The sequence below is a fragment of the Myotis daubentonii genome, chromosome 20, assembly GCF_963259705.1.
Source record: "Myotis daubentonii chromosome 20, mMyoDau2.1, whole genome shotgun sequence".
Classification (NCBI taxonomy): domain Eukaryota; kingdom Metazoa; phylum Chordata; class Mammalia; order Chiroptera; family Vespertilionidae; genus Myotis; species Myotis daubentonii.
The window spans coordinates 12,478,119-12,503,183 of NC_081859.1; the positions used below are offsets into that span (position 1 = coordinate 12,478,119).

Below are 25,065 nucleotides of genomic sequence, written 5' to 3' on the forward strand. Positions count from 1 at the left end.
TGTGGGAGAAGGGTTCGAGAGCTCTCTGATTCCCTGACACCTCCTCTGAAATGCAGTCATGTCCATCCCTCCCATAGCTTAGGTGTCTGCTGTCAGTCACCACAGAGTTTCAGCCAACACTTTGATTTGATCATCGTGTTACATGTTTTCCAAAATGATGATAGAGACCAGGGAGGCACATCCATAAGTCATGGGGGAAGGATGAGTTGAAGAGGCAAAGAAATGGACATACCCAATCCACAGAGAAAGGACTTTGAGAGAGCTCAGTGGCTGAGACCTTATGAACTCGATGTATTTTAAATATTTAGTTGTCAAATGACATTATCACTTAGGACTTCGACTTCCTCTTTCAGATGTTAGCTCTGTCTCAGAACATTGCCCACCTGGAGGCCCAGGTGGAAAAGGCCACAAGGGAGAAGGTTTCAGCTGTGAACCAACTAGAAGAAACTCAAAACCAGCTTGCTTCCCGGGAAATGGAAGCCACAAAGGTACAAAGACACATTTTAGCTCAATAAGTATTAAATATTTTCCTTGAAACTTTTTGTCCTAATGTACAAAGCTCAGAAAGAAGTTTGGAGCAGAAAAGTTTTGTTATTTCAATATAATAAAAGTCCACCTAATTGTCACTCAGCAAACATGTACAGTACTTCCTGTTGGCTGGTTGCTGCAAACACTGTACAAAGATGCATTAGACACATATAATATTCTCAAAGAGCTTAAGAGGTCAGTGGCTAGACAGACTCGTAAATAAGCAAGCTTTATTTAATATGGAATATTTGATGAAACTTGTTTTTTTTAATTTGCTAATTAGGAGTAATTTTTGCCAGAGATAGCATAGGTTTGATCATCTGATCTTCGTAATAACACCAAAAGACATATATTTACAACATGAGGCATGTGCTTAACATGAAATTTGCAGACTTGGTCTCTAAAATCAAGGTTCTACTACTACAGCTAATTATTTTATTGGTTTTTAAATTTATACTTTAAAAGTCATATTTTTTTGCTGTAGGGTATCACAAACTTGTGAATCTAGAACTAAAATGTTTAATAGTCCTAACTGGCTAATGTAAGGCATGTATTTAAGAAACACTAGAAGTCCATGTAGATTTCAGTAATCAATTGCTTTAACACTAAGAAACTAAACAATGGCATGCATGATGTAATAAGGTAAATGAATTCTTTTTAACCATGACACTCACAAATTATTTTAAAATGCATACCTTTTTGATACTGAATTTTATTTCTCAACATATTTTCCTAAATTTTGACCTATTGTATCCCATTGTTGCTTTATAATTTAGTAATTAAAATGAACTTTCAAGTGAACTTTACATTAGGAAAGGGAGCCTAATTTTTCTTTTTCTTCCTTGACTTTAATCAAGCTAGCAAATGTAGACGTTTAAAAATATCATATTTACCCACATAATAGATGTGTTTGTGTGAAGAGAGGGGTAGAAGTAGGAGAACTGATGCAGAGGCATGGAAATGGTTAACCCAGATTTGTAAATGAAAGCTATGGTAGGAGTTTTCAGTTCATCGTAGGCAAAGAACTTTCTGTTGAAATATGTACAGTCAAGAATGAGCATAATCTGTCCTTATAATTGTCCAAAGGGACTCAGGCATCAGAGGAGTGCCTTGAGATTGCTTCCAGCCTCAAGATAACATAATTCTGGTCCAGTTTAGTTTGTCGATTTATTTTAGATAGCATTTAAATGTTATGGATAAACTTAGCAAATGCTAAACTGAAAGTAGTAAGGCAAGGGAACTTTAAAAAGAAAATGAAGGGATAAAATAATTTTCAATAATAACTAATGCTTAGACATTTGTTACATATAATAATTTGTGTTGGTGTTGGGTTTTAAACACCGTGATTGTATAATTGTTGTATAATTATTATTTTCTGGTATTATCAAGTTGGATATTTTCATTTCATTCGTGTATGTAAATCAAATCGATTGAAACAGTGAAGAACTAGGAAAGAAAGTAAATTAGGGACCCTCTATTTTTTTTTCTGTCACTCTTAATTTCTAAATGTTATTTAGCTTTAAAAGTAATGCCTTTATGGAAATTACTAATTTTTTGAAATGGGAAAGATCAACTCACACATTGAAAGCATTTGAATTTCAAATAGAATCTTTAGTAATTTTATTCTTTTTCTAGCTTATGAGGGCCACTGAGGGAAAGCTTATTGGCTTTTTTTCTGTCTTGTCACTATAACTTTGGAACAAGATTAGTTTATTTTTTAAAATATGTTGTATTTGAACATAGGAAATGCATACAGGCTTTCTAAGATTCTAGTACCTCAATATGTATGATGCTAATTTCCAAAATTCTAATCATCATTTTTGGAGAAATACCAAATTTGAAAAGGTTTCAGATGAGTATAACCATTGCAGGACACATGATTTTTAAAACTCGTCTTTGTCCATTAGGGGCTGACTGAGCAGAATCGTGTATTCATCCATCTCTCTACAGGTTTTCAGTTCTCCCAGAGGCTTATCATTTCTTTACATAGATTTATCTGCTAATTGAATTTTCCAAATATAGTCATGTCTGTAGAGATGACAGATTGAAAACAAAACTGTAGGAAAGACACTTTTAAGATACTATGTGTGTTCATTACTTAATGATACATTAGAATTATTTCCCTTAAATGTACACTTTCCTTTTATCCTAAATCTATCGTTACAAATGCAGAATGTGCTTAGTTCCAACCCATGACCTTTACCAGGCAATCCTTCTTAATTTAAATACTGTGTTGTGCATGATAAGATTGGCATCGTCTAAAACGCTTACAGTTAATACGGGCTACTACACCTAACTATCAATAATATAGTCTGAAGCAGAGACAAAAATTTCTTTATAAATTTTCTAAGATAAAAGCCTACCTCTAAAGTCTTTAAAGGAAGGTTTTATAATACAGAGTGTCCATTTAATCATAACAATTTAAATTAATAATATCATAGCTTAATATTTTCATTAATAATTTTACCTACTTAAAATTGAGATGACAGTGCATTTTGGATGGTAATATGCAATTGAAACTATGATTTTACATAAGAAATCATGGACACATTCCTTAAATTCCTCAGTGTGCATTTCTTTATCTATAGTTTGAAATTGTTATATTCAGCAATACCTGCTGTTGCCTCCACATCTTCACAGAATATTATATTGAATTTTCTAATAGGAAAAGTGCCATTCTTAGAAAAGTTGTGCTGTTTTTTATTTACATGCCCTCTAGGGGGCACCAAAGATCTAATTGCAGGCATTGGCTGGTAGATTCCAGCAGCTATTGATCTAGTTTTTATCATCCAACAGGTGTGTGGGGAAATGCGCTACCAATTGAATAAAATCAAAATGGAGAAGGATGAGGCCGAAAAGGAGCACAGAGAGCACAGAGCCAAAGCGAAACGGGATCTTGACATGAAAGACCAGGTAGGCGATGGCACAAGTGAGCAGCAATGAGGACATTTATGCTCCATCTCAGCGGTTCTCAACCTGTGGGTCGCGACCCTTTGGGGGTCGAACAACCCTTTCACAGGGGTCGCCTAAGACCATCGGAAAACACATATATAGTTACATATTGTTTTTGTGATGAATCACTATGCTTTAATGATGTTCAATTTGTAACAATGAAATTGGGGGTCACCACAACATGAGGAACTGTATTAAAGGGTCGCGGCATTAGGAAGGTTGAGAACCACTGCTCTATCTGAAGCTGATGTGGTTTTATTCCTGAGTCATTCATTTCTATTATATTGTTTCTAATAGAATGATTTCGTTCATACTATTAAAAGAATTTCAGTTTTAGTTGCCTAAAATTATCACCTTTCACACGAAGTAGTGAGGGTACAACTGCCTGCATATAAATTTCCATTCTGACAGGTCATAAATATACATTTGGATATGTGGATCTATTACTTACAAAAGTTAAGGAAAATGTTCTAATGCGCAGTTTGAACCTAAAATATACGAACATAAAGTTCTCGAAAGATGCCAACTTGAATCCCATTTTAAGTGAAAAAGTTTAAAATTTGTAAGATGAGATGAGTTGATATGTAAATATGTCAATCAAATTGATTGTTGGCAGAGTAAACCCAGTTTTAACTAAGATAACCATGAATACGTTTGCTCAGGATGCCTAGAAACAGCGAAGTTAGAAATGTTCAAAGAATTCTGCTTATTCAATTTCAGTTTGCGCAGGTCTTTTTTATGTTATATTTTGTTGAGATCATAGAGATACCCCAATTTTAATCGACAAAGTGGACAAAAAGTGGAGGGAGGCCGTTCTAACAGGCTGACTTGGGTTTTCTGTTTTTATGTTACAATACAGAACACTGAAGGCTTTAATTCTTTTCATTCAAAGAAAGCAGGGTGACAAATCCATTCAATTAAAATAAGACTGAGGTCTTAGTATCAATATTTTAAAGAAATGGCTGCAATGGAAAAGTAGGTAGCCCTAAGTGAATGGAAAACAAACAAACATGTTCCCAGTTCAGAGCTTTTTGATACTCACCAACATATTTTCCCTTTCAACCCGATCGAGTCTCTAGGACACAAACACAATTCGGCAACATATTGAACATGAAAGTAATAATGAAACTTAGGATAAAAAGTTTGTCAAGTCAAAATGGCAATCCCTGGCACTAAACGCAAATCTAAACAAATAAAAGCAAATTTTGCTTTGGCCCCACTGTAGTCAAAGCGTTACAGAGTTCTCAGTGTTCAGAAGAATCTTCATGATGAACATGTACAAATAACGGGACTATTTTATTGCACCCAGTTGGGGGCGTCCCTGGTAACGGAATTGACAGTCCTTTTTATCAGGGACCGAAGGTTAGAACTACCAGACCTACCACAGAGCTTCCCTTCGCTGATGTATTAGGACTTTTTAAAAAGTATCCTGTTTGCATACTCACTGGCACTATTCTATACCTTTTGTGTTATTCTACAGCATCTGCCAGCACAACGTGTTGGGCTAACTTGAAAAATCTAGCAAAGAAGAGTTTCTGAGTTATTTAGAATTACATTATAATCTTCTGGAGAGAAAAAACACTCTGGGAACAATAACATTATGATATCACTTGTAAATGAAAAGCATGTGAATGAGTCTTTGCTGTACGTATTAGTCTTTTGGCGTTATTTCTCACGTCTCATTGCAATGAACCGGCGATGGTGCAGAGGCTAAAGGTGCAGGACTTTAAAGGGAGCAGTTTTCATTTGTAAGCAATTCCTGGTAGAGATGAAACCCTAACAGTTTTACAATGATTTTTAGTGTTGTTTTATTTTTTATGTTTAATTCTTTATTGTTTAAAGTGTTGCCTACAGTATTACCTATGTCTCCTTTCCCCCCCACTGACCTCTCCCCGCCACCCCCACCTCTCCTTGATTTTGAGTGTTTTAGATAGAGACGTGCATTTTTAGGAGATCAGAGGGTTGGGAATAAAACCTGCGGACCGTCACGTGGTGTGTGTGATGGCCCTGTGACCGCTGTTCTTGGACAGAGTGTGAGGACATCTTACAGGCAGTCCTTGTCCCTGTTCTGTGTGAACAGACAGTTTCAGAGAAGCGAGCGGCGGTGTCTCGTTCCAGGGTGACCGGGGGCGGCCGAGCGGCCATTGTTCTTCGGTCTTTCAGCCATGACCTGACCTTCTGTCTGTGAGGCCCACGCGCTCCTCGGCTTGGCCACCATCTGCCCTCGGGAGAGAAATTTACATTTAGCTTTCAGCAGCTGGGCCTGCGGAGTCGATCTGAAATACCTCGAATGACAGGAAGTGTGTTTAACTTCTTAAGTGTTACACGGCGTGCCGTTCAGGGTAACACGGTGGCTCTCGGTGCACGGACAGGCTGTTCCTGGCAGTGGAGTCATCGTATTCTCATCTCATAACACAGATCTGTGTTGATCTGACCACTTGGTACATTTCTCAAGGAGGTGGGAAACTGCGATTGGAATGTGGTGAGAACAAGGGCTTTTTGATGTACACAAACCAGGGCAAACGGTCGGCCACCAAGTCATTCTCCCCGTGACCCGAGCCCTGGCGGCGGCATAATCAGGGAGAAAGGTTAGGAGGGTAACAATGGCCGTGTCTTCCTCACACTCTGTCCTTTGTAAAATGGATATTGTTCAGGAATCCATGGTGGATTCTCCTTTCCATCAACTCCTTTGTACTCTTCCACTCAGAGAGCTCCTGTCAGCCTCACAGGATGCTGCTTGCACATAAAAAAATTAGGAAAAAAAAGACATTTGGTAAGGAAGACAATGCAAAATCTGCATCTTTATTTTTATTAGAAACTTTTTGTAAGCTATAAGCGTGCACACACACACAGACACACACACCCCCTTAGGGGAATTTAAAAACACATATGGGGATGAAGAGAATATTATAATGAATTCCCTCATTTTCGCAGCATCGTCATTTTGCCAGTCCTTTTCCTCTATCTCCCATCTTCTCTCCTTCCTCTGTCTTCATTCTCACCAGCCTTGTCTTCCCGTCTTCTCTTCTCTGTCTTCCCCTTTCTCTTGTTGTCCTCTTCCTCCAGTTCTTCTGTTGGTGAAGTATTTAAGACAGAGCTCAGTCCTGTTCACCCATCAGCACTTCTGTGTACATCCAAGAAATACTCGTTTTCATTATCACTAGGTCATTTTCACACCTAAGAATATTAACAGTAATTCTGTAATATAATCGAATGCCCAATCCATTTTCAAGTGTCTTTCACCAACTCAACAATATTGGTTTTACAGTTGGTTTATCCAAATCAGGGAAGTAGGGATGTTAGAATATTATAGTATTACCTTCTTTAATAGGAAAGAAAAGGAAATATTACAAATATTCAACTTTCTTTGTCTATTGTTTCATTAAACGTCATGCACAATAATTCAATTGTGCTCTCTATTTATAAGGCGACATCATTTGAAAGAAATATGAATCAGGCCGGTGGGAAACTATTTTAGGGGACTGGCTGCCACGCAATAGCCCCTCCCCGTGTCCTGATGGGGATTTCGGAGCCTTACACTTGAGATGGAGGCAGCCTCAGGAAACCCCCTACTCCCAGGCGAGGCAAGGTCGCTGACTCTGAACTGAGTGGAATTTCCTTCGTCACCTCCCATCTTGGCAGGTGAATCTCAGATGATTCCTTATAGCCTCTAAGCTTTGATCCAGGAGAAGAGAGAGGTTCCAGGTGCAAAAAGGTCCAACGTTTTCTTTCTTCTGCGGTCTCCCTCTCACCTGACCTGCCATGGTGTTTCCTGTTTGCTCTTCAGGGTCGTGGTCCCCCCCCCTCCCCCCCCCCCCCCGCCCAGGGATGCTCGGGAGGGTGAGGGGGTGCAGGCCACACTCACTTCCCGTGACTGGGCTGCACATGCGCCATGGCTGCTGGGTGCTCTCGCCAGCAGCTGAGGACCTGCATAAGCCCCTGTGGGGGCAGAGGGAGTCATCCTTCCCATCCCAAGGCAGTCAGACGCACGACCCCTAGCGATTGCAACCTCCAATGAGGACACACTTGGTACCTGGGTCTCGGGGACCAGGTGCTCCGCCCACTGAGTCCCCGAGTGTCCTGTGGTGCAGCCACTACAGTCAGGATGGTCACCTCCATGTCCTGCCTGAGATGCCAGGCGTGTACACACTCAACCCAGCCTTCCCGCCTCACCTCCAGGCTCCTGCCAGGGGAAGGGACAGGGACAGCAGCAGCGCACACGCCCTGGGGGAGGACAGCAGGTCACAGGGCGGGGCCCAGAGAGGAAGCTGGGGGCACAGGGTCTGAGAACTGCCCCGGGCTGGGGAGAGATGGTGAAGGAACCAGAGCGCACAGAACCAGGTACGTTGTTCATGAGATTCTCCTAGAAACCCGATTCCATCTGAAGTGCTAAGACTCTCAGGACGTCTACCACAGGGCATTGAACTGCCGTCCCTGCTCTCACGCCCCAGAAGCCACCGTGGCCGTGGGCAGGCAGGCAGATTGGGTGCCTGATGCACATGTATGTACCCACTGCACATGCAGACACGGGCGGCCACCTGTAGCCCAAGGGCCCTGCTGCCTCTTTGCGCAGGCCAAGTTGTCCGAGAGCCCAGCCCCACCCACGTGTCAGCCTGCTGCCTACGGCAGAGTGGAGGGGTCGCGACAGAGACCACATCACCCACAAAGACGAGAATAGTTACTGTCTGACCCTTCACAGGAAGTTTGTCAGCCCTGCCTGGAGGATGGAGCTACAGCTGTGAGAGCTCCCCGGGCCCTGTGAGAGCGTGGAGCTCAGTGCAATGTTCAGGCCACGTAGCAGACACGTGCACTGGGAGCCTGTCTGATCCTGTTAACCAGCGTCACCCCAAAAAATTTAATTGTTTTTTAAAAAGTGGAGCTTTGAGTTAGAAGACTCCGTGATCTTAAATGAGAACTTAATGGCTTTTCAGTGTTTGCAGCACAGCATCTATGCCCCATGCCTGGGTCTTAACCCTCCGATGGCATCGCCACATATGGGCGAAGGGCTGGTTATGGTGCCATTATCTGAGTAGTGGCGTAACAGTGGCTTCCCTGGGAGTATAAATAAAAAAATTTCACATTTACAATTTTGTTTTTAGATTGGGGAAAAAAAAATTCTAGAGATAAGGCGTTCTTACTAGTATCATGTAGGTTAATTTGGGAGTTGTGGCTACTATTGAGTAGGAAGCATTGAAGTTCAAATTTACCCAAGTGGCGTAATGAAAGCAGATATTTAATGGTAGAGTGCCTATACCAGTGGTCGGCAAGCTCATTAGTCAACAGAGCCAAATATCAACAGTACAACGATTGAAATTTCTTTTGAGAGACAAATTTTTTAAACTTAAACTATATAGGTAGGCACATTGTTATTAACTTAATTAGGGTACTCCTAAGGCTTAGGAAGAGCCACACTCAAGGGGCCAAAGAGCCGCATGTGGCTCGCGAGCCGCAGTTGCCGACCATGGGCCTTTACAAAAGAAATCCATTGGAAAATTCTGGCTAGAAAAATTAGGGCAAGAAAGGCTTTGAGGTTTGCTCACGTTTGCAGGAATATGACTCAGCACTTTCATACCGACTTTGAACATGGACTCTATCAACACAGGAGTAACTCCCTGAGCTCCACTGAGTTAATGAGAGGGGGAAGAAGTGCGTCTATATTGTTTGGCGTTGTGTAGAGATGAGAGGAAGCCTGGAAAGTCCTGTTAAAGCCAGAGAAATAAAAGCCATCAAGCAAAGTCGACGAACTACCTTTTTACTGAGAGAAGACTGGACTATCGCACACTGTCCTCAAGGACTTGAGCGATTCTTTCCGGGAGAAAGCGACACACCTGATCTTGACCTTCTATATGGACAGGATACGAACAAAGTGATTTAATCACAGAACTGGCAACTCAATAGCCGGAAATAGGAAGGTTCTGACCTTAGGAGGATCGGAAAAGGTGGTTGCAGCAGGAACCGAGCTTTCTGAAGACCCGCTGACGCACCTCTGAGGCCCACCGTCTTCTGTTGGATTCTGCAAACCTCCTAGAAACGGCTCATTGTATCTGTGACAGGGGCTGGCGGTGGATCGGCCTTTCTCTACCTTTAACGTGGCACCGACATAAAGAGACCTGCCCTCAGCGCCACTCCCTGCCTGTGTCTGCTTCTGCACCCTCCCTGCCAGGCTTGGGGGAGCAGGCGGGGTAGTGGATGGCTTTCTGAGAGCCAGGCTCCCGGGGCTGCAGCTGCCACCTGCCGTCACACTTCTGTGTCTCAGAAATGGCTGGGAGAGGGGCCACTTGGGCCTGCCGCTCGCACATGCAATCACTCGGCCCTGGCGATGACAGAGGCGGCTCTCCGGCGTCTTCACACTCCAGGCTCTCTCCTTGCTGGAGGCTTAGCACATTCCTTTCCCTGCTCCTCACCAGGCACCTGCCCTTCCCGAGGCCTGGCCTGCCCAGGACCCCGGGGGTGGTGGTGGTGGGGGGATCACCGGGAGACCCGGGCCCTGCCCTTAGGGAGTTTATATTCTAGGAGACGAGACGGGCACACATGTGAACATGCCTTAAAAATACTTGCCAAGCAGCGGATCGACAAGTGCAAATTAATGGAGTGTGAACTTCATGCTGGCTCCCGCCCATGAGCGGGGAATCTGGTTCCGCGTGTGATGCAAGCAGCCTTCTTTTTTGCAGCCTCGTCCCTAAGTGTGCCCCGAAGCATTGTTCAGCGCTCAGAGCCAGGAGAGAGGTGTGTTCCTCCCGCAGCCCAGCCAGGAACCGGAGAGAGTGCCGCGGCCGGCTCTCTGATCACCAGGCCCCTTTTGTTCTCGCCCCGCATGAGGCCTGAAGGGCCAAACAGGATTATGGGAAGAATTCAAAACAGCGCCATTTACTCAAAGACGATTGAACTTATTATTTTCCTAAAACGCCATGTGAAGGTCATTTCCTCATTTTACATCATAATTTTGTGGGGACGGGCACAACATTAGCAGTAAGAAAGTGAGTTTGAGTGTGTGTGTGTGTGTGTGTGTGTGTGTGTGTCCAAAGGCGCAGGCAGTTGGACCACATCCACCCCGTGCATCACACCGAGTGGGAGTCCTTGGGGCATTTGGTGCTTAGTCACTGTGTTCATGGTCTGAGCAGTGACTTCAGGTGGCAGACCGTGTAGACCTGGTTCAGAGAAGCACTTGTGTCCAGGCAGGGATGATAATGCCGTTCACCATAGTAACGTAGTTGTAAAAGTCAAATGTATAAGCCGAACCTTTATCTGAAGATTGCAGTTTAAGGCTGTTCAGGAGATGAGGGCACAGATAGGAAACAAAACACGCCCTGATAGGCTAAACATTTAGATACAGATGTTTGCCTCGGGTAGGAATGTAAAACTGGAAGCTGAATTCAAGGAATATACTGTATATATATTTTAAATTGATTCGAGAGAAAGGAAGGGAGAGGGAGAGAGCAATGGAAAATCAATGATGAGAGAGAACCATTGATCGGCTGCATCCTGCACAACCCCCACTGAGGATGGAGCCCACAACCCAGGCATGTGCCCTGACCAGAAATCGAACCCGGGACCTCCTGGTTCATACGTCCATGCTCAACCACTGAGCCACGCTGGCCAGGTCTCAAGGAATATTTTTAAGGAAGACATAAGATTTGTCAACAACTGGCCCTAAAACATATTTTTTCTATATTTTCAATTTCATTGGATGATACATATTTTGGTCCTTTAACAAAAGGTGCTTACTTTGACTTAAAAAGTTGGACTTACAAGGCCAACATGCCCACCTGGCAGACCATCCTCTCAGGTACCACGTCTGCGTTTCCTTGAGTGAGTGTCCATGCGGCCAGCAAGCCAAGAGGTGTTACCCGTAGGACAGTACATATGCCTTTTTTACAGCCCAGAAATATTAGTACCAATAGCCAGTGAACATATTACTAATTACCGCATATGTACATACTTAAAACAATATTTATTGTATGAACATAAGTACATTCACAGAAGCCAATAATCCGCATCCCCCAGTAGAGCAAATTGTTTTCCTTTTTCTGTTTTACCTTCCACTTTTGGTCCATATGCATAGATGATATTTGCAAGCAGTAAACATAGCCTAGATATCATTTTGGTCTTTCCTTTTTTTCACTTAGCAATTTCTTGAGCATCCCTATGTGGCGCTGCCCATTCCTCGTAGTGATCGCTTTAAGATGACCATTTACATGTACTTTAAAAGTGAGACAGCCACATTTTGAGAACAGACACTGTTACAAATTTAGAATCCAAATTTAGAATCCGCTTGCCCTCAACTTGACTTGTTGCTTTAATTCAGCAACCAGATACTGCAGACACTGTGCTGGCCTAGAATGAATTGCTGTTCTTATAGAAGGGACTCTAAAACACAGATATGCAAATAATTATGTCAAAGAGAACGTGGCAACTTTCATCAAACTACAAAAGGGTGTGGGAGCCCGGCCGGCGTGGCTCAGTGGTTGAGCGTCAACCCACGAACCAGGAGGTCACGGTTTGATTCCCAGTCAGGGCACATGCCCGGGTTGCAGGCTCCATCCCCAGTCGGGGCGTGCAGGAGGCAGCTGATCAGTGATTCGCTCTCATCATTGATGTTTCTATTTCTCCCGCTCTGAAGTCAATAAAAACATATTAAAAATGATTTTTTTAGAAAAGGGTGTGGTGATTTAGAAGAGGGAGAGGTGACATCCTTGAAGGACGTTCCGGTGTTGCCCAGTGTAGGTGGGGGAGGAAGGCATTTTGGTTGCAAGGCCCAACGTGCAGCTTGAGCAGAGGTTTGGGGACTGGAAGGAGGAGGGGCTACGGTGGGGCGGGGGCGGAAGATGCATTCAAGGGACGTGTGTCTTTTGACTCCACAGCAGACCTCTTTAAATAACCTCAGGATCCCAAGTGCCATGTCTCTGTTATAAAAGATGCCCCTAGAACAGTGGTTCTCAACCTTCCTAATGCCGCGACGCTTTAATACAGTTCCTCCTGTTGTGGGGACCCCCAACCATAAAATTAATTTCATTGCTACTTCATCACTGTAATTTTGCTACTGTTATGAATCATCATGTAAATATCTGATATGCAGGATGTATTTTCATTGTCACAAATTGAACATAATTAAAGCCTAGTGATTGATCACAAAAACAATATGTAATTATATATGCGTTTCCGATGGTCTTAAGCGACCCCTGTGAAAGGGTTGTTCGACCCCCAAAGGGTCGCAACCCATAGGTTGAGAACCGCTGCCCTAGAACATGGGCTTCTGTGAGCCCCAGAATCCCGTGTAATCGCCTATTTTTAACATGTTGTGCACCCTGCAGTCAGGCACAGAGTCATATTTTGGGGACATTTGCACAGTTTTTATTCCTTTGTAGTGTTCTCTATGTGGTGGAACAATTTTAGGATTTTCAAATTTCGGATAACCTACTCCAAAATTTTGCTATGAGTGTTAGGATCGAGTGGGATTCGGTCATTAGGAATGAAGAATTGACGGTTGCTTTAGTGATTTATAGAAGATTCCACATTGCCGTGATGGGCGGGCAGACACGGATACACAGGGTAGGACTTGAGCTAAGGACTCTGAGTCCGAAGACCTGGCGCCTCGATTTGGCTTGTCAGCCGACTTCCTGAGCAAACCCCTGAGAGAGCCACCTCTCCCCCCATGCAGTGAGAGCTTGGCTCAGTGATGGCTGCGGTTTCCTCCAGCTCTACATCCCCAAGCTGCTAGAAACACAGGGGACATTTTCCTCCTCGCTTCATAGGTATTACTAACGTCAGTAAAAATCACACCCGTCTCAGTGTCACTCCAGGTAGTCACCAGCTTTTATAAAAATGACACTTCTGTTAAGCTAAGATTGTAATTTGACTGTCAGCAATTTTCAATCGTATTCTTTACCTTATCGTTAATAATAGATATTAATGATATGCCTAGCCTTTTAAACAGGTGAATTGAATGACCAGACTGACGTCGTTTTATTTGTGGGAGGGATGACAGCCCTCCTCCGAAGGAAAAATGAAGTTCTGTGCGGAGGATTTGATCGGAGGCAACAGCAAACTGCCTGAGGTGGTGTTCGGAGGAGCGAGCAGCTCTCAGGAAACCCTCAGCTCGAGTTTCTGATCCGTGTGAGTGTGTGGTGCGTGGAGTACATGCATGTGAGTGCATGGTGTGTGGAGTACATGTGTGTGAGTGCATGGTACATGGAGTACATGCAGGTAAGTGCATGGTGCATGGATATATCCGTGTGAGTGCCTAGTGCGTGGAGTACATGGGTGTGAGTGCCTGGTGTGTGGAGTACATGTATATGAGTGCCTGGTGTGTGGAGTACATGTATATGAGTGCCTGGTGCATGGAGTATGTGTGTGTGCGTGCATGGGATACACATGTGCGAGCGCATGGAGTACATGCATGTGGGTGCATGGTGCATGGAGTACATGCAGGTAAGTGCATGGTGCGTGGACATATCTGTGTGAGTGCCTAGTGTGTGGATACATCTGTGTGAGTGCCTAGTGTGTGGAGTACATGGGTGTGAGTGCCTGGTGTGTGGAGTACATGTATATGAGTGCCTGATGCATGGAGTATGTGTGAGTGCATGGAGTACACACGTGTGAGTGCATGGAGTACATGCATGTGAGTGCATGGCGCGTGGAGTACATGTGCGTGCGTGCATGGGATACACATGTGTGAGTGCATGGAGTACATGCATGTGGGTGCATAGTGCATGGATTACGTGTGTGAGTGCATGGTGTGTGGATATATTCATGTGTGTGGTGCATGGAGTATATGCATGTGAGTGCATAGTGCGTGGATACATCCATGTGAGTGCCTGGTGCGTGGAGTACATGGGTGTGAGTGCCTGGTACGTGGAGTACGTGTGTGTGAGTGCATGGAATACATGCATGTGAGTGCATGGTGTGTGGAGTACGTGTGTGAGTGCATGGTGCATGGAGTACATGCATGTGAGTGCATGGAGTACTCGTGTGTGAGTGCATGGTGTGTGGATACATTCGTGTGAGTGCATGGTGCATGGAGTACATATGTGTGAGTGCATGGTGCATGGATACATCCATGTGAGTGCCTGGTGCGTGGAGTGCATGGGTGTGAATGCCTGGTGCATGGAGTGCATCGGTATGAGTGCATGGTGTGTGGAGTACATGCATGTGAGTGCATGGTGTGTGGAATACATGCGTGTAAGTGCATGGAGCATGGATATAGCCATGTGAGTCCATGGTGCGTGGATATATCCGTGTGAGTGCCTGGTGCGTGGAGTACGTGTGTGTGAGTGCATGGAATACATGCATGTGGGTGCATGGTGTGTGGAGTACGTGTGTGAGTGCATGGTGCATGGAGTACATGCATGTGAGTGCATGGAGTACTCGTGTGTGAGTGCATGGTGTGTGGATACATTCGTGTGAGTGCATGGTGCATGGAGTACTCGTGTGTGAGTGCATGGTGTGTGGATACATTCGTGTGAGTGCATGGTGCATGGAGTACATATGTGTGAGTGCATGGTGCATGGATACATCCATGTGAGTGCCTGGTGCGTGGAGTGCATGGGTGTGAATGCCTGGTGCATGGAGTGCATCGGTATGAGTGCATGGTGTGTGGAGTACATGCATGTGAGTGCATGGTGTGTGGAATACATGCGTGTAAGTGCATGGAGCATGGATATAGCCATGTGAGTCCATGGTGCGTGGATATATCCGTGTGAGTGCCTGGTGCGTGGAGTATATGTGTGTGAATGCATGGTGCGTGGATATATCTGTGTGAGTACATGGTGCGTCACCCTTCACCTTCGGTTCCACCTGGCGCTCTCGTCCACACAGCCACGGGATGAGGTGCTGTGGCTTCTGATCCCAGCTGACCCAGAACGTGATTCTAGTAAAATTTTGGCTTTTAAATTTTTTTTTAATCCTCACCCGAGGATATTTTCCCATTGATTTTAGAGAGAGTGGAAGAGAGAGGGAAAGGCGGAGAGAAATATCGATGTGAGAGAAACACGTTGACTGGTTGCCTCTGCACAGGGCGGAGCCTGTCCTGGCCTGCAACCAAGGTACGTGCCCTTGACCGGAATCGAACCCTGGGCCCTTCAGTTCCCAGGCCGACGCTCTATCCCCTGAGCCAAACTGGCCAGGGCTTACATTGTTTAAATCATCATAATGAAAACAAAAAATTTAAATTCTCATAGATTTCGCATATTCCTGACCTGCGTTGGAGTCCAGAGTGAGAGACTGCCTGAGGCAGAGATTCCAAATATAACTGCATGCTGTCGGGACTGCTAATGAATTGCAAGGTGTTTAGATTTTCCACGTTCCTCTTTTTAAAATTTTATTTTCCAGTTGCAGTTTTCATTCTTCCTGATTTTGTATTGGTTTCAGCCCCCCCCCCCCCGCACCATGCACAGCTATTGTGATGTTGTTGACATAGTCCCTGTGCTGCACTTTACCAGGTAATTTAACCCTTTCCTTTCGGGTGTTAACATCTGCACTTAAGCAGATCAGCTGCAGTGACGCTCAGTGTTTGAGGAACAGGCACAAAGGCAGCAGCGTCCCTATCCCTGGCCCGCCTCGCCCTCCTGAGAATTCCGCAGTCTCCAGGGGGTATGGAGCATCCTTCTTTAGACACAATCTCTCCCTCCAACTGAACCCCTAATATTCTCGCTCGCTCTCTCCTAATAAATCAAGCGATCGCCTTGGCCTGGCTTCACAAATCTTGAGTCGGGCTGTGGTGGAAAGTTCCCACTGAAGTCCAAGGGAGTCCCTGGGCCTTCTTAGAGAGCATGGCAGGGAAGGGGAGGTAAGACATTTGGGGGGATCTTAAGCAGAAGGAGGAAAAGGAATTGTTCCGCTTGAAGGATTGCCCCATCATTGCAAGTACTAATTTTTCCTTTGGACACTTCTAACATTTGCACAGGATGTTCTGCTAGAAATCTGAATGCACGCATACTGAGAGGCAACTGGCAAACCGTAATTTGAATTAATAGCTTTAGGGTGTCATTTTCAACTTGTCTCTACACTTAAGTTTGCCATAGAGTAAGGGAGCTGGGTCAGTGTTTCTTCCTTAATTTACTGAAGGTTCACTGTGTGAAAAGTGAGTGAAACCACATAAGTTTATGTCACAAGAACAAGATAACTTTTAGTCTAAAGGGAGAGTTAAGACACTGGGTGGATCAAATATTTATTTATTTCTGTAGTTTAAAATCTTTATGTGGCTATATATCTTTTTTAAATATATTTTTATTGATTTCAGAGAGGAAGGGAGAAGGAGAGAGAGCTAGAAACATCAACGAAGAAAGAGAATCGTTGATCACCTGTCTCCTGCACGCCCCCTCCTGGGGATGTGCCCTTGACCAGAATCGAACCCGAGACCCTTCAGTCCATAGGCTGACGCTCTATCCACTGAGCCAAACCAGCTAGGGCTGGATATATATCTTTTTATATGTCTTATTGATATGTATCTGAGAAGTGTGACTTACTAATGATTTCCCTTGAGGGGAGCTGGAAGTTGGAGGTCTCTAAATGCTGGATTTAGGATACCTTAGACTTACCTCCTCAGTCAGGAGAGAAAGAAGGGCCTCACTGTGTTCCAGCCACAAAAACAAGAAGAGCAGAGGAAAAGGGGGTGGGGGTTCGAGGGAAAAATGAGAAAAGACATTTACCCTAAGAACAATTGGGCGTTTGCCTCTACTTACTCTGCCTCCCATTAAACCGTAACTCAGAAGAGGCAACATGACCACAGGCCCATCGTATTTTCAGGAGGATCCACACTAATGGATTTTTAAAGCTATAATTGCTATGACAACCTCCTACAGCCCCCACCCCCTGCCCCCAACTGCTGCTGGTTGTTGAGAGTAATTTCACTTGTCATTTTTTTGGAAGATGCTTTGTAACCCCATAGAAATAAAATTCATGAAGGTAATTTTTATCTGTAGTCTCTCTTGTTTCAGTGGCCACATATGAAGGATCAAAGAGAGGACCTCAGGCAGCAAAGAGCAATGGCTTGGTGGGGACTGAGAGCCACAAAGCCCTTAATGACTCCACCTGTCCCCTTGGTTTTGTAGATGATTTGACAATGAATGAGCTGAGTGTTACCTCATTTTTATGCATGGATTTATTTATTAACTAGAGGCCCAGTGCACAAAATTTGTGCACTCGGGGGGGGGGTGTCCCTCAGCCCGGCCTGCACCCTCTTGCAGTCCAGGAGCCCTCGGGGGTGTCTGACTGATGGCTTAAGCCTACTTCCCAGAGGGAGTGGGCCTAAGCTGGCAGTTGGACATCCTTAGCACACCCATGGAGGCGGGAGAGGCTCCTGCCACTGCCGCTGCGCTCGCCAGCTGTGAGCTGGGCTTCTAGTGCACTGACCACCAGGAGGCAGCTCCTGTGTTGAGTGTATGCCCCCTGGTGGTCAATGCACATCATAGCAACTGGTCGTTTCTCTGGTCAATTTGCATATTAGCCTTTTATTATATAGGACACTTACTGATAACCTTTTATGTGTCACTCACAAATAGGCACAGGGATTGCAATGAGAAATAAAACATATTTATTGCCCAAACAACTAGTCAGATAATGAAGTTAAATGTGATAAGATGAGGGTGCAGTAGAAGGGGTGACTCACTGTGGTGGGACAGGAATCACAAGGACTCTACTCAACAGTCAGCCAGTTTTCCCCAAGGATAACAAGGAGTTTTTGATATGACCTGACCAGCATATGTGGGGCTATCATCTAAGCGTATGTTAATCTAACTTCAGATCCAGTTACCACTGGGTGACGTGGTTATCGAACGTCTCCAGGTGACCTCTTGTTGAGCCTTACGTGCAGTGAAGACCTCTAATGGCACCCTGTGTCGCCCTACAGTTGGGCAGTAAATACGTGTTTTCATGTCTCTCTCAGAAACGTGATCACTTGAGTTTGGACCTATCATTGCCTGAACTCTTTTGGATTTTGTCTTTTACATCTTACTGTAATAAATGATTCCTCTCAGGTTTATGTCAAGCAAATTTGATCAGCACATCATTACCGTCCTCATTAAAATCAGTGGCTTAAAGAGTACAGCCCCACCCGCTGTAGCTGAAGACCTCCCATAGCTTGATATTTTCTATCTTCCCTGTGTTTTTCTTTTAAACTGATGTGTTTATTTTCCTGTTTAAGAACCAGACCATTTACCTTCTTCAAAATATGATTCCCGTCAAATCAAACGACATTTACTCTTGTACCTACTATGTGCAAGTAGTGTGCTTAGGTAGCACTGAGCCACATGCCAGAAGATTACATTGATGGCAGATCGTGAGGAAATTTAGGCCTGAGTGGCTAAGAAATCAGATGCTTTTGTCAAGATGGAGCAGACCCGTAGTTGGCAGGATTGAAACCTGTGTTGGGAAACTCCCAATGGAAGGGGAATGGGCCTGCCTGAATTTTCAGGTTGATTCTTTTTTCATCTAAACCTGGATAAATGGACTCAATTGGGAATTTGAGGAATTGGAATCTGTAAAATTATTTTTTTGAGATTTCTTTTGTTCGTTCTATTGCATGAATCCTTTTAAAAGTGTTCTGTCCATACACTGCTGTTAAATAATTATCTTGTACCAGTATTATAGGTCAGTTATATCTCAAAAAATGCATTCTATTCCAGTCATTACCCTGTATTTATCTGTTCTACACCTATTTTATTTTTCTTTATGAAAATGAATGAAAACAAAAATGATCTTAGTTTTCTAATTGTCACAGCATATAAATTCAGAAATGCCCATGACAGTGTTTGCTAAACTATGAAAAGCTGTTTACATACCTAGAACTGTTATGATTGAATAGGTGCTCAATAAATTAAGTAAATGTATTTACTTCTTTGTATGTGGATGCTGTTAATTTAAAAGCATTATACTCAAAATATTTATTAACTGAAGCATCTACTTTACTTTGGATGCTTCTTTCCACAATTAGCTAGGTTATTTTTGAGTTAAAGCAAAGTTTGATGAATTTCTAAGTTCTACAAATAGAACTTTACAGAAATATTTATATAACCCACAGCTAAAGTGAATTTTCTAAAAACTCCCCATAAGGTGAGATCACGTACGCCATGTCTCAGTACAGACGGATTTTTTCCCAATCGGTTATGTCTCTAAAAATAAACCTAGTTTTGTTGTTAAAATTTGCTGTTTCCTCTCCACATAAGAACATCTCATTAATTTTGGTGCAAACCTTCCAACAAGATAAGGTTCAATTGTCCAGTTTTCCCATGGGAGAGGATCCATTGTGTCTCCTACAAGCAGGGTGGCGGCTAAGAGGTGAGTTGAACACAGACAAGCGGTGTTGATGGTCAGAATGCTTTGAATGGAAGCCTTCCACACCCTGTAGGTTTGAATGTTTGAGCTGTGCGTTCAGTAATACCCTGCTTCTCCTACTGTCTTTCCTAGATTAAAGGGAGAGCAATGATGTTGATGTTCTCTGTAATCAGAGGCACCAAGGAAAGACAGACACTGGGTAGGTGGGAAGAGCGGGGACCCCACCAGGTCCGATTTAGAGAAAAATGAAAGTACTGCTTTTTATAAAATAAAGGCATTCAGTTTGAAGTGAAAGGCTGGGATCTTGAATTGGGTCTAAATGTTTGAGCTGTTTTGGTCTGAGAGAAAAGAAATAGTTTTTTTGCCCCCACATCTGTACCAACCAGACATATTGGTAAAAGTAAAAGTAAAATCGAATAAAATTATTTTCCCCTCTAAATTAAGAAATGACGTGTATATTCTTATGAAGCCAGTTCTTCAGAAGGGGGGTCTGAGCCTTACATGTGTTCGGATTCTCAGAGATTGACAGGATTTAATGAGAGAAGACGCAGAGCAGGGAGCAAAACTTATTGTTGAGTAACAGTTGTCAGAGGAGAAACAGATGATGTGTTTTCTTGATTGCATTTAAAAAATTAATTATTGCCAATAGAAGCTTGTGTGTGCTTGTAACTGAGTTAGCGCTGTGGTTTGGCATTTATCCACATGTGAAGGGAGACGGGATGCGCGGAGACTCTGAAACGTGGGTTCCAGCCCGGTCAGTGAGTTTCAGGGGGTCCTTTAACCTCTGGACCCGTGTTCGCCTCTGCAAAGGGAGGCGGTAGGTGAAGATGCTGATGGAGGGGTCTTCTATCTCTAACTGTATCTTTTTTTTTAAGGCCTGTGTTTTTATTAAACAAAATCTTGATGTAAACAGGGGAGTTCACTCCCAAATGTTTTGGTAGGAGCGCATTGTAGAAGAAATAGCACAGTATTTATGGGAGAGGAATTAAATTTGATAAATTAAAAAGGGACATTGAAGTCTTGAAAGTTAGATGCAAAATATTCCCCAAACTTCCTTGTATTTTCCCTTTAGGAAACATAATATTTAACTGATATATTTCTGCTAACTCCTAAAAAAGTAGCATTGAGTATAAGAGTTTTAATTTGCTCTGGTTGAAACTTAAGAAAAATGTTTGTGTTATCTAAGAGACGAATTTGCTTTGCTGGAATTGTCAGTTTTCTGGTTCAGAATAAATAGGCCAATTTATTTTACGCAGTTTTTAATAGTTGATACAACAACTGAAAAACATGTTTATTATTGGAATATTACCAGCTTTATTTTTTAGTTTTCTTAAGAAGTTATGTTCTTGCAGTTGTCAGTACTTTTATGCCTACTATAATTTTTTTATTTTTTAAAAAGCATACTTAAATATTATATAGGTATTTATGTAATTATAGTATCCAAAAAAGTATGACATTTGAAACATAAATGGGAAATATAGGAAATTGTTGACGTCTACATTGCAATGACCTTTATGCTACAAGTCATTAAAGGTAAAATAGTGTCAATTTTGAAAAAACTTTCAAAAATAGCTATCGTTTAGGATTATAAATGACATTCTTGATGTATTTTAAGTACTTTTAGTCTCACAATGAGAAACTGAAGGCATTGTAGATACATTTAATAATAAAAAGGTCTTTTCTAAATCATAAGTAGGTAATGAACTTCACATATTTAAATTTACTGAGGTTTTCCTGTGATATAATCAGATGTCACTTTAGAAATAGCAATACTTCAGTTCATTGACACTTACCTTTATAGGTATTGAAAGTGTCCTTATCTTTCATTCTCTTGTTTATTGAAATTGTTTTAGGGTGGTTTTCTATTTAGTTTTATTTTTTATTCCTGTTTAGTCATAATTCTACACACAGGGAATACCACAATAGCAACAACACGTAAATAGCCATGGGTAATATGACCAAAGTTATTTTAATTGTACATTTCAATGTATTTTTAATTGAATTATTCTATTGAAAAATATTAATAGCTTTAATATACAGAGATAAAAGGAACAAAATTATCCCAAAATATGGTAATATAATATGAACATTATGGTTAGAGTTCATTTAACATGAATCCTGAAGCCTTACTATTACTGCTTAGAAGACATTTAATGCTATAAATTTTTATAACTAAAGAAGTATATTGTAGCAATTTGTTACTTATTATAGTCCAGATGACTGTATATTTGAGGAGGAAATGATATGAGAAATTAGATGTATCATTGGGTTTGCTTTTTTAGCAAAATGGTAGTGAATTAGTGTATATTTTAATAGTTGTGAAGGACAATAAAGACAGAGTGAGGTGAAGAGTGGACAGACTGGAGATATATGTGTAATTGGCCATCTGGATTATATATATAACATACCATACAGACTGTACAATGTCAGGCACAAGTAGGCACATAGCTGGTACTCAAAAATATTTACTGTCTTGGATTGAGGGCTTGAGAAGGAATTGTTTACTGGAATAAGTTAGCAATTTATTTTCCTAAATTGAAATTATTTCATATTATTTTATTTTTGCTTTGGGTGATTTTCTCAGTGGGTAATTAAATAATTTTCAAACCGTGATAAAAGTCAACAATTATAATGAACACTTGAGTTTGGAGTAACTGTTTATAGATTTTCTTCTGCATTAATTCTTTTATCTCCCAGCTTTTGTACTTGTTTTCACAAGAGAGGAAACCATATGAGGCATTTGTGAAAGCCTTTGAAAAGGCCAGTCTTTTTGTATGAGGATGTCCCCTCAGAAAAGAAATCTTCCTGTTTTGTTTTTTTTTAATTTTTAAAAAAATATATTTTATTGATTTTTTACAGAGAGGAAGGGAGAGGGATAGAAAGTTAGAAACATCAATGAGAGAGAAACATTGATCAGCTGCCTCCTGCATACCCACCACTGGGGATGTGCCCACAACCAAGGTACATGCCCTTGACCAGAATCGAACCCGGGACCCTTCAGTCCGCAGGCTGACGCTCTATCCACTGAGCCAAACCAGCTAGGGCAATCTTCCTGTTTTTATGGCAGTTTGTTTTGAGAGAATCAACTCCAGATTCATTTTACTTAAAAAAAAATGTATTGGTTGATTTTAGAGGGAGAGAGAGAAAGGGAGAGGGGGTAAGAAAGAGAGAGAAAAACATTGATATGTTGTTCCACTCATGTCAGCATTCATTGGCTGATTCTTACCTGTGCTCTGACCGGGGGTCGAACCTTGGTGCATGGGTATGCTGCTCCAAACAATTGAGATACCTGGTGAGAGCCCGTTTATTTTGCTGCTGAATGTAGCAAGCAAAATGCTTTTAAAGTACCTGCAAAAGGGTTGGGTTAGAATTGGGCCTAACTTTTTTTCTTTAACATGAATTAAATTGGAGTTACTATGAAAAAGTATTGTGTTAATTTGTTAGGAAATAATATGTAATATGTACATTTTAGAATGTATTTATGTACTTAAATAATGTAAATATGTAAGTTTCATTTTATTTATTTTTTAGTTTTTTGAGATATAATTGACATATGCCATGTTAGTTTTAGGTCTGCAACCTGGTGATATATTGCGAAATGATCACCACAGTAAGTTTAGTTGACATCCATCACCTCACATAGTTCCAGTTTTCTTCTTGTGATAATAACTCTTTCCTTCCGCTTTCTTAGCAACTTTCAAATATGTAGTATAGTGTTAACTTTAGTCATCCTACTGAGCATGACCTCCCGGAACTCTCTGCTAACTGGCAGTTTGTACCTTTGGCCCCTTTACCCATTTCACCACCACCCCTCTCCTGCCTCTGGCAACCACCAGTCTGTCTTCTGTGTTTATGAGTTTGAGATTTTCTTTGGATTCCACATATAAGCGAGATCATATGGTATTTGTCTTTCTCTGCCTGACTTACTTCACTTAGCACAATACCCTCTAGGTCCATCCATGCTGCCACAAGTGGCAGGCTATCCCTCCTTTTTATGGCTGAATAATATTCCATTGTACAGATAGATACAGACATAGGTAGGTATAGATATAGATGTAAATGTAGATATAGATGTAGATATAGATATAGATTAGATACCACACTTTCTTCATTCATCTATTAATGGACATATAGGTTGTTTGTCTGTCTTGGTTACTGTAAATAATGCTGCAGTGAACTTGAAGGTACAGATATATTTTCAAAATAGTGATTTAAGTTCCTTCAGATAAGTACCCAGACATTAAATTGGTGGATAATATGGTAGCTCTGTTTTTAATTTTCGAGGACCCTCCATACTGCTGTCCATAGGGTTGCACCAATTTACATTCCCACAAAGTTAAATTTATACGTTAACATTTTGAGTGTAAAATGGTTTCTCTTTTTATTAAATTGGCATGTTAAGTATATTGCTGGCATATATTTTCTTCTAGAACATAAAAAGCCAAACTGTTTCCTTTTTGGTCTTAAAGTTCTAACATGGGGTGATGACAGCATATCAGCATATTGAAGGATTTCCTTTATATGCACACAGGGATATAGACCTGCAGTGGTCTTTTTAGTTATATTGTCCCCATAAACAACATCACAAAACTGCTGTATGTTAATATCCCAGGAGTATTTTATGGTATGTACAGTAGAGGATGCCGTAGGATTCCAACTCTGTACAGCTTACTAACTGTTGTAGAGTTAAAGTGTTTTGAGTTTATTAATTCCATTACGTAGCCCTCACGAAATACTAGTAGCTGTGAACAAAACACAGAAATATTCTCTTGGATGATAACTCAGTTAGGTGGGTTTGTAAGTGAGCAAGCAGCCATGCCTGGGAAGTTGTTACCTGTCGATACAGTACACTTGGTATTTCTCCAGTAGTCAGGTATCACTTACTCAGTCAACCCACAGCTGGGGTGCAGGTGGTGTGTGGGGAAGCTGTTTTCAAATCTTTGATGTTACAGCAAATTCTGCTATTGTAGGGACAAACCTCAAGGCCTTCACCAATGGTAGCAAAAGCAACTAATTCTTCCCATTAAACACAGCAAAGTAGAACTGACCCCTGCAACCTCCAGAATGTTTGTAAATATAAAACTGAAATTGTTTGTGAAGCTAGTGAAGTAAATTCTACTAAAATAAACTCGCTTTATTTCATTACAGTGGAGGGACTTTGTAGGAGGGGATTATGTTCTAATTTGAGTTTGAAGGGTAAACGTTCTGTATGGTTAGAATTAATTTTGAAATTCTCATAAATCGCTCATAATTTACATAGTCTGCACGGATGTGTATGTACTTATATGTGTTTAGAGCCATGTATTCCTACCACAA

The 25,065-nt window shown here is 42.0% G+C and overlaps 1 protein-coding gene across 3 annotated transcripts in view; it reads left to right on the plus strand.

Moving 5' to 3' along the window:
* Positions 1-25,065, plus strand: part of SDCCAG8 (SHH signaling and ciliogenesis regulator SDCCAG8) — a 200,038-nt gene that overhangs the window by 63,059 nt on the left and 111,914 nt on the right. For all 3 annotated transcript variants that reach the window (XR_009450217.1, XM_059677343.1, XM_059677342.1), the window contains exons 11-12: positions 354-488; positions 3,325-3,441. Coding sequence is in view for 2 of the 3 variants with exons in the window: in XM_059677343.1 (XP_059533326.1) it covers positions 354-488; positions 3,325-3,441 (252 nt within the window). In the remaining variant the exon portion in view is untranslated. The remainder of the gene's footprint in view (positions 1-353; positions 489-3,324; positions 3,442-25,065) is intronic.